The sequence below is a fragment of the Belonocnema kinseyi genome, chromosome 5 (assembly GCF_010883055.1).
Source record: "Belonocnema kinseyi isolate 2016_QV_RU_SX_M_011 chromosome 5, B_treatae_v1, whole genome shotgun sequence".
NCBI lineage: Eukaryota > Metazoa > Arthropoda > Insecta > Hymenoptera > Cynipidae > Belonocnema > Belonocnema kinseyi.
In genome coordinates, this window is record NC_046661.1 from 117,346,310 (window position 1) to 117,356,919 (window position 10,610).

General features: G+C 32.0%; 1 protein-coding gene across 3 annotated transcripts in view; it reads left to right on the top strand.

The window, feature by feature from the left end:
* The window catches only part of LOC117173304 (GDNF-inducible zinc finger protein 1-like), a 26,978-nt gene extending 24,373 nt beyond the window's left edge, over positions 1-2,605 (top strand). For 2 of the 3 annotated variants that reach the window (XM_033361792.1, XM_033361794.1), the window contains one exon: positions 1,651-1,768. Coding sequence is in view for 1 of the 3 variants with exons in the window: in XM_033361793.1 (XP_033217684.1) it covers positions 1,651-2,431 (781 nt within the window). In the remaining 2 variants the exon portion in view is untranslated. Of the gene's footprint in view, positions 1-1,650 lie in introns of all 3 variants that reach the window. The other variant, XM_033361793.1, reaches the window with a different exon arrangement.
* Positions 2,606-10,610: the final 8,005 nt, after the last annotated feature.

Consider the following 10,610-nt stretch of genomic DNA (forward strand, 5'->3'; position numbering starts at 1 on the left):
GAATTCAAAATGGCGGATCCAAAATGGCAGCCATATTGAATTTTCAAAATCTGACTTCATATTCTTAATGAGCAACCTCAAAAACCTATATATAGATTTTTTAGATCGAATACGATCACTTATAAATTGGGCTTATAGCCTCACATATGCTATATAGGGTGTTTTAACGTTGTTACGATACTGCAAGGGCTCCTTTGTGATGCTTTCGCCCGTTTTTGAAAAAAAATTTATTCAAGATGCTATGTAACCTCAAATATAGCAAAAAACGGTGTTTTTTGCACTTTTAGGTTACAATATCTCGAAAACTGAGGGTGATGGAATTTTTCTGAGGTCGGATTCGGATTCAGCGCAGCAGAAACCTTCGGGTATACTAGGTCTGGTCTCTGGTTCCGGACCTTTGTCAAATTTTGTCGGCCTGTGTTATTATATACCGAGTAATGGTCGGTTTACCATACAGGATGGGAAGTAAGACGCAAAAATTCGGTCATTACTCGACCGACCGCTTTTCGTCTTGGTCATGCTTCCACATTTTTTACGAATATTCTTGAACCAATACATATTTTATTATGTTCGTAGTCTCACTTTAAAGAGTAGATTTTAGACCTTAATTTAACAGAGTTGTATCTTTTCCAATTACTTTCCCTAAAGCATGCGGGGAGTGGAAGTTAAGAATCGAAAATTGGTCAAAAGCGGAAAATAGTTCGGTCTTTCTCACATGATATCTCGGTTCCTATTTACAAACTGCCATCTCACGAACGTGGGATAGGTGTTTAAAACATATGACGGTCCGGCAAAACCTCTGGTACAACCGTCTTCCTTTTCTCTCTTTAACGAAGATGTCGGTTAATGCCGAGAATTCATTAACGAACATCGTTTGTTTCTCGATGTCAAGGAGAACTATGTCAGGCCTTGAGTGTGCTACAGAGATTTATCGAGAACATGTTGTACCAGTATATTCGGCACTTCTCCTTCTTTATATTTAAATCTATCTCCCTGGCGTGCATGACTTCCTCTGCAGCTATCATCGGGTCCGTTTTGACCAAAAATGCGATGAGGGTATACTGAAATGATTTAAGGAAGACAAGCGTCATTTCCATCGACATCGACTGTTCCTTCATATTTCTGTGAATGGTGAATCCTCATGCCGAGGAGCAATTGGAGGCAGTTAATCTCCTCTGCTACATATTTCACGCATTATCCTCATCCTTATTATTGAAGTAGATGCTAAGAGTTTGAGCAGCCTGCTCCGCTGTCTTGTATGAATAAGCTCCATAATACTTTTATTTCCTGACCATTTCTTTCATGAGATTGTTTATGTAACCAAATTTGCTGGACTTTTGAACAGTAAATACCAAATTATTAGTCTGCAACCACTGGGGTCTACTCTGCCCTCCAAATTAAAATAACCGTATCTGCAGTTTCGATCAAAGTTCAGTTAAGATCGTCAGTATACTCACAAAGTTTTAACTCTTAATGTGAAAATAAACTTTAAAATTCATGGAAGTAGTTTCTTTCAGTTTTGGGAGATTTAAGGCATTTACGTTATTTAGCGAAATGAAAATACATTTTGAAAAAAATATTTTGTTAAAAGATGTTTTAGAAAATAGTAAAAAGTATTAATATAAAGGTGTACTTTTCTTCATTTTTTAGGAATAAAATCGCTACAGTGGGTACAAATCCCCAGCCAGGAATTGCGTGGGTTGAATTATTTGAGTGCTGTGATTGCAAGAAGCGATATATTACTAAAGAGGCAGTAATCTCGCATATAACCACCATCCATGCCAAAGGTCAAGTAACATATCATGCAAAATTCGAAGCGGTAAGAGTAAATATCAGGAAAAATCCTACACCTGTTGAAAATCCTGTACCTGTTGAAAATCCAGCATCTGTTGAAAATCCAGCAGAGGAATTAAACCGGAGACAAATATATCATCATGTAGTCCGACCCTCTGCAATTAAATCTGAAAAAAAACTGTTCACCTGCGGTGTCTGCGGTTTAACAGTAAAGCGAAATAGTATTTTACAGGAACACATGGTGCGACATAGGAGGGACTTAAATGATCAAGCGGCAGGAATTTACAGGTGCAATGTTTGCAAAAGGACAATGAGGTCTCAGCATTTACTCAAGTGTCACGCGGACTTGCATAACGGTGTTAAAAATCCCTTTGCTTGTGAAAAGTGTGATGAGAAATTCAGTGAATATCGTAGATGGTATGTGCATCAGCGAGTGCACACTGGTGATCGACCATTTAATTGTAAAATTTGTGACAAAACATTCCGCACTAAACAGACAATGAAATATCACGTAACTCGCGTTCACATGAGAGAAAAACTTTATCAATGTTTAACTTGTAAAAAACAGTTCAAATATATGTCTGCGCTTACGTATCATATGAAAAATTTGGAGTGTAAAAGAATCTTTTCACATTAGCCATATGACAGGATCATATGTATTCGGTATGTACAAATTGAACAAAACGAAAAAGGACACGTAGGTTTTAAATGAAAATGCTTGTAATTCTTCGAATTCAGATTAGGTTTTAATACTTAGTTTATTGTTAGCCTAAAGCTTAAAATATTCTTTGTATGTTTAGGTGTAAGGTGAATATATCAATTATGGAAATATACTTGAAAAGGAATGACCTGGGATATGCCGAATATTCTATCATTCTTTTGATATGAAAAATTTAACTACAATTTTTACATGTAGAAAAGAAACAATGTTTTTATAAAAAGTTTTATATTTTTAAATAATGTCAAGTGAGTTTTTAGTGATTTCTACCCATTAAATTATTTATTTATAATATAGTTAAGGTGGAAATTTATTCACGGAGTTATACAAAATTCAAAGAAAAATTTGTTAAATACACAGTTTTTAAATGTTTAAAATAGTTCTCATAATCAAGAAAATAATAAAACCATGATACTTAAAAGTATAATCAAATATTTCTTTCTCAGATTTGTCTACACTTTTCAATGCTCTAACTGAAATTAAAAAAAGTTCAAATTTTGAGTGCCTAAAATATTTTAGATTTCAAAAATATTGTAGCTTTTAAGGCAGTATTCTACTTTGAAACGCTCGAGAAAAAAACTGTTTCGTGAATTTTTTCTAAGATTATTAATAATGATATCGATGTAGGGTTTGATAGGCTTAATAAATATACTCTTGAAATACATTAACAATTTTTTAATTTATTTTATGCACTTTTTATACATAAAAGCGTCAGTCATCTCAACAAGTAGGTAGGTTCGCGCTATTGTAAAAACCTCGAGAATGGGCGGACTCAAATAAAAAAATTAATATTTTTAGATTCAGCATGACTCCAGCAATCTGCTCAATTAGGATCATATTAAAATTTTAATTTTGACTATTTTTTTTTACAAAAAAACTGAAAATAAACCCAACTTTTTTGTTTGAGTCCGCCAATTCTAGAGATTTTTACAACAGCACGAACCTACCTACTTTTTGAGATTATAGACTGACGTTTTTATACATAAAAAGTGCATCAAATAAATTTTAAAAATGTTAATGTATTTATTAACCCTTAAGGGCATGTGATACTTAGAAAATTGTCGATTTTACCAGTTTTAGGTTCCCCCGGCTCTTTTTCTAGAATAATAAATATTTTGTCTTAAAAAATTGGCAAATTACAGCGAACATGTTAACGGACGTCCCCATACACTTTTTTGTGGGTTACTTAAAAAAAGTTTTAATTTAGCAAAATGTGATTAATTTGCATAGCACTTAGGAAATAGTATCGATTTTTTCATTGTTAGATTTCCCCGGCTTTTTTCCTAGGATAAGAAATATTTGGCCTTCAAAATTTGGGAAATGATATAGAACATGCTAACGGACGTCGCCACACACTTTTTTTTTGTGTTTTTTTACCAAAAAATTTTTGTTATTGCTAACGTGCGTGTATATTTCGAGGTTATGTGTGTTACAATTCACCTGAACGTTACTTCCAAACTACACAATATTTTTGAACGAAAACTTTGGACTTACAAATAAACATAGTAACTAATCTCCCGGGATTAACCTTGTTTGCAGGCAATCAAAAAAGTTTATTTCATAAATAGTTTCCAGATTATCGGAAAGGCAGAGATAAAAAACGACGTAACCTCAAAATAATGCATATGTATAAAATTTTTATTTAGCACAGTAATTTTTTTTGTTATTATCCCTCAAAAAAGAGTCCGGGGATGTCCGTTATGATGTTTTATAGCATCTCCGAATTCAGTTTTTAAAAATTTTCATTTTCGTTAAAAAAAGCCGGGGATCCTGTAAGTATCACATGCCCTTAAAGATCATACTGGGTGTTGTAAAACCCCCAGCGACTTCTTTGCGCTTTAACAATGCGTACCAAATTCAAGAAAATGAAAAATGGTGCCAGATCAAAAAGACATGAAAACCTATTTTTCTATGTCATTTTCACATAAGTTTGATTTTTATACGCAGTTTAAGATCAATAAAATCGTTTAATCACGCAAAGTACGGTGTTTTATTTTTCATTGAATCGAAGCTTTTATTGTTTAGAATAAATATCTTCTTTGGAATGAACACTATCAGATTAATTTTATTTTTGAAGTGCCGTATGTCGGAAGTATTCAAGTAAAGTTTTAAGTAAAAATACCAAAAACTTAAAAAGTTAAGGATTTTTTTAAATAACTTTAAATTTCAAAAAGTGTTATAAAGCCTTTTTCTCCTTAAACTAGATAGATTAAACATCATTAATTGATTTTCTTGTAAAAAAAACTATCCAATACCGTCGGCACCACTCACGGTTGAATATTCTTGGGTGCCTAACACCCAGTATGCTCTTTATGTAATTATAAGGAAGTCTGCCTCAAGGGTTAAGCCTAAACAACCCTAAATCGACATCATTATGAATAATCTCAGAAAAAATTTACAAAAACAGCTTTTCTTCAGGTATTTAAAATAAGAATACTGCCTTTTAAGTTTTGTTTAAATCCTAAATAGTTCAAATTAAAATTGTACAAATAAATAATTGTAAATTTGTTGTTATTAAGATTAAAAAATGAGACTGCTCAACACTCCTATAAAGATCTACAATTGAAGTGTATCAATTTTGAACGTTTGAATTTAAACTGTTCATGTTCACTTTGCAGTTATACAACTTGGATTTTTTCATGTTTTATTTGGATAAATTTAAAAAAAAATTGTTTACTTTTTAATATTTCTTTTTAAAATTACTTTATATTTTTTAACTGTTCCAATTTTTTACTGGATATACCTTATGTTTCTGGTTTTCACATTTTCAAATAAATGTCTCAGCTTCGACTTTTTTTACATGTTTATTTCTAATTGTAATATCAAATTCGAGGAGAAAAGTGACAGCAAAGTACTAAAATAATGATCGTGACTTTGAAATATGTGCAACTACAAAAATATAATAAGTTTTCACCACAAAAAAAAAGTGAAAATAAATTAATTAGATTTTTGACTAAATGTACTCTATATTTTTTGTTTGGAATCATATTTCTTGTTTTTCATTTTTAAAAAACTTGTTTTTTAGATGAAATTAATCATTTATAATAATCCATTAAATTTTGTTTAAAATAACAGATTTCTGTTAATAAAATATAAATAAACTTTTAATTTTTTAAAAATTGTAAATCTTGTTTGAAATTTACACGGATTTTCAGTGAAAAACACGATCATTATCTAAAATCATTTTTAAAATATTTTAATCTTTCAATCCAATTCAAATTAAAAATACCCATTTTTGACGAAAAACACTAATATAACGTAACAAAAATTATTTCAAATTGTAAATCTTCGAAAGTTATTATTTTCGATTGAAATAACAGATTAAAGTTTAACCCCTTGGTTGGCAGAGAGAATTCGACAAAGTGCCCAAAATGGAAGGAAAATTTGTTATCCTGTGATTTTTGGGTCGCTGAATCCGAATATGAAGTAAAAATTCAGAAATCTAAAATGGCGGACGAAAATACAAAAAAAACGGCTCGATTTAGATCAATCTTGGTGCTTACGGGTTTTTCGGGTCGCTCAATCCGAAAGTGAAGTCAAAATTAAAAAATTTAAAATTGCGGACGAAAATATCCGCCACTTCAGATTTTAGAATTTTGACTTCAAATTCTGATTCAGCGACCCTAAAACCCCTTAAGTACCGAGTATGATCTAAATCGAGCCATTTTTGTATTTTAGTCAACCATATTGGATCCGCCATTTTAAATTTTAGCTTCGGATTCAGCGACCCCAAAAACCCCAGAGTAAAACTTGAATGCAAAATCGGGTTGAGTTAAATAGGAGAAAAGAAGATTGACGCATTTTGCGTCAATGCCACACAGAGCACGGACATTTTTGACGCATTTAGCGTCAATGCCAACGAAGGGGTTTAAAGAAAAAAATTTCAACATAACCATCTATTTCGACATTTCCGGTGAAAACTGATAGCTCATTATCGTATAAATTGTACAAATTTGTAAGATTTGAATTTTTGTACTAAAAATGCCTATTTCCGGTGTAAAAGGCCAATATAAAGTTGTGAATGTACTTTCAGCGACCTAGCAAACCCCTGTAAACCATATTTCAGTCATTGAACAATTTTCGAAATTTTTGCCCGCCATTTTAAATTCGTGAAAATTGATAATGGATTCGTAATCAGTGGCTCAAAAAAACCACCTGTATACTGACTCATAGAAATTAAACAATTTTCGAAATGGTTGGCCGCCATATTGGATCCGCCATCTTGAAATTGTGAAAACTGATAACAGATTCGTAACCAGCGACCCAAAAAAAAAACATGCCTAGGCAATTTGATAAACATTCATTATCAAAAATTTTTCTAAATAAAAAAAATAAGTAAAATATTTAAATAAGCAAAAAAATTTTCGGCTTTAAACCGCCAAATTGGATGCTGCCATTTTGAATTTGAAAAAAATCTATGCATGGATTTTGAAGTTTAGCTTCCATAGACGCAAAAAATTCACAAATTATAAAAATCCAACGACGGCTTCTGTGTAAAAATATGAAATGGAACATTTATGTCATTCGAAATTTCGTGTTTTTTGTTAAATAAACAAATAAAGCTTTGTTAATATGAATTTTTTTTTCAAAATTCTGACAGCACCCATCCAAAGTTCAGAAAATTTTACATCGAACATTACTTGTCTCAATTTTTTAACGAACCAAATAACATTTAAAATCGCCGTTGAAAAAAGCATTAAAAAATCGTCCGTTTAGGCGTTAATGGGTTAAAACAGTATCTTTCGCAAAATGCCTGTAAGTTTAATTAAAATCCGAAAAAGCGACGAAAATATTACAATTAAAAAAAAGTCAGCCTCAAACAAGTTTTCAAAAAAACTTTGGCTCCAAAATATTACCCATAAAGTTCAACAGTTTCATCAAAATCGATGAAATGGTTGCCAGATTTGATATTTCTGACCTGGAAAGCGGCATCTTTTTGGGAGAGGCACCTAATTAAAAAACCGAAAGAGTGGATTGATGGATTTTAAAAGAAGGGCATTAGAGTAACTTATAAATGTGTTTTATTATTTAATATTTTCGGAAATTAGAGAACTAATCGGCTTATAGTAGATGCGTAGTCGAATGAACGTATACGACGAAGAAAGAATATAAATGAAAAATCGCAGTTTAGATGAGCATCTCTGTCTCTCTCCTCTTAGAGCGCAGGTAATCACTTCACTCTCTACAACTTCGCTTCCGACTATTGACGCAGACATTAGTATGGGATGATATGGAATGATACTTATTGGATGATGACGTGAAAGTCAGTCGAAAACTCAGTTCTGAGCGCGTCAACGACGCCCTGCGCCCTATGATCTTCAGATTATTACACAGTTAACCAAGGCAGTCTTTCTATTCAGCAATCATTTATCATAAGTCTTCAACGATCAGTCGATCTTTCCAGGGAATGTTCCAAGATCAAAAGAAAAATAAACTACAACTGACAAAAACGAAATCCCCCATTCTAGAACGTCCAAAAATCCCACACAAAAGTAACTCGTTTCCAGACGAAGAAATAATTGTGTGGACTTCCAGGATTAAAAAAAAAAAAAAAACCAAGTCTTCGATCCAGATAATTAATCTATACGTATACGAGCGAGAATTAAAATTATTATGCGACAAACTATTAATCTATTATCCTAAGCGTGTTAGAAATTTCACAGGATCCTTGAAACTTGATGCGCTTCTTCGAAATAAAAAATTGGCAAGATTGAATCTTTTATCTTTAGGTTGAAAATATTCTTAGAGATAGCAGTTCTGTATTTAAGTTTAACGACAGAATCGAATTTTCCAGAAACGCATCGAGTAGATGAAAACAATTCAACTGGTCGTAATGTATAAAATAAATAATGACTTGCTTGTCGCGTTTTCCTAGAAACTATCACCGAATAAAGAAGTTAACACAGTCGCAGAACGCAGTTGATACAATCAACTCTTTCATCTATATTTCAATTCTCTTTACCCAAAGCTATTTTTATATTACAGTCGGAATTACTTCAAGATTAATTAAACAATCACTTTAAGCCCTGAATTAACCGAAGCATTGATTGTTACGTCACTACTAATATCTTAAACATCACAGAGAATTTTGTAGATGAAGGTAAAAATAAATAAGTTTATCCCTTTTTGTAGTCTAAGATCCATCAAGAATCGACTGCATCGCCGCTTCCACTTGAATCCCGAAGGACAACACTTTAGCACGCATTCTTTCGATTTTTATCCTGGAGAACAAATATTCGAGTACTAAACTGGATGATGCGACTACGTATATACTTTTAAACACTGTATAAAAGTGTATTGTACGAAGATTAAAAAGTAGTATTTATGAGCTTAAGTACTACGCACAAAGGACGCACTACAATCTAAAGCCAACTCAATGGGTTGTTTCGTATCAGTTTCAAAAGAATTCTCACCATTCACATTTACCTGGCTAAGTTCAATTTCAAATTGAACAAACAGCAAACACGAAAAATCCCACAGAAAAAATATTATTCATATAAATTTTCCATATAATGTTATAATATTTTTAAATAGTGTCAATGAAACTTCTTATGATCTTGAAAAGAAAAAATCGAAAGTCTAAGAAAAATTTGAAAGAATTTAAATAATTGGTAAGTTTAAAGTGAAAGCAAATATCAACCGTTTTCAGTTTCTTGACACAAAGTCTCGACATAAAAATACGATGAAAAATGACTTTTTTAGGTCATTTGGCACAGAGTATATTTCGTATATCATACTCCATCTACGAGTTCCCTATCTTACGGATTTATCATACTGTAGCACTTTCTCTTTAGATTTTAGAACAATGGGGGAGAGAATAAAACATTGAAAACTGACGTAAAAAATCAAGTAAAAAAAAACATTACCAAAATTATATCGGAAATGAAGGAAATTGCAGGGGTGTGGGTATACAAAGCTTAGAAAGTAAGGCGAGAATGTCCAAAAGACACTCTCGCACGACTAGAGTCGTTAAATTCTCAAATCTCCAGGAGTCTGAAAAAAATTGGGAATTTCACAACACTACTTGCGAGTGAAGAAGCAATTTATCGGTCTTTCATTTCGCTTTATACTCGACGACTGAACTACTGAATTGGAAATGTTAAAAAATATCCAGACCAAAATCGCGTCAACAATCGCAAAACAACACCAGAACATTTCTTTGAAAAGCTACCTGAAGTATCTAAAACATTAAAAATATTTCGAACTTTTCTTCAGGAACGTCAAAAAATAAACCCAGTTATCATTATTCAAAAAGTTAACGAATATGATACAACTTTCCGGCAAAGATCGTGCAAGATTTTGAGATGATAGACAGTACGTTTTTTTGCTTCTGCTAAATGAGTTTAATCAAAATAAAAAAATATATAATCACTTCCTGCAATAAAAAGTTAAAACTAAGAGTTCTTTAAAAGTCGACGTATTCAAATTCGAACCAATAAAATAGTTAGCATTGTGAATTTTTGAATCTGGACGTAAAATTTTGAGCTTTAATATCGAAAGAACAATTTCGATGCATTTAAACTTTGAGAATCTAATTTCTAGTCACTTTTCGATTTCAAAATCTTCGAATTTCAAATTTAGAAACTTGAAATATCGAGACATTTCCAAGCAGGAACTTTAAAATTGTAAGCGCTTAAACATTTAAATCTCATAATGCATCCAATTCTTCATCCTTTTCCAATTAGGAACTTTTTCAATTTCGAACCCTGAAATGTCTGGTCTTCAAACTCAAAAAATCCAAGTAACTAAAAATTTGCACTGTTGAAACTTTGATACTCGGTTTGAGCTCTAAAATTTCGACTTTTAAAATATGGAGGAACGAAATGTATATATATATATATCTTGTACCAACAATATTTTTATTTTAAATTAACTCAGCGCAGAAGATTCCTAATAATAAAATTGATCTCGAATCGTCTACACAGTTTCCACTTCTTTAACCTTTTTGATTGAAACTGGGTTGTAAATGATATTATTCGATACTGCATTATACATGTCACAATGTGTGTAAATGCGAAGCTGAAAAAACAGTGAACATATCGAAAGCCAAAGAACTTAAATCGAAGATCCTTGAAAAGGGAACCTTCGGGCGCTAATC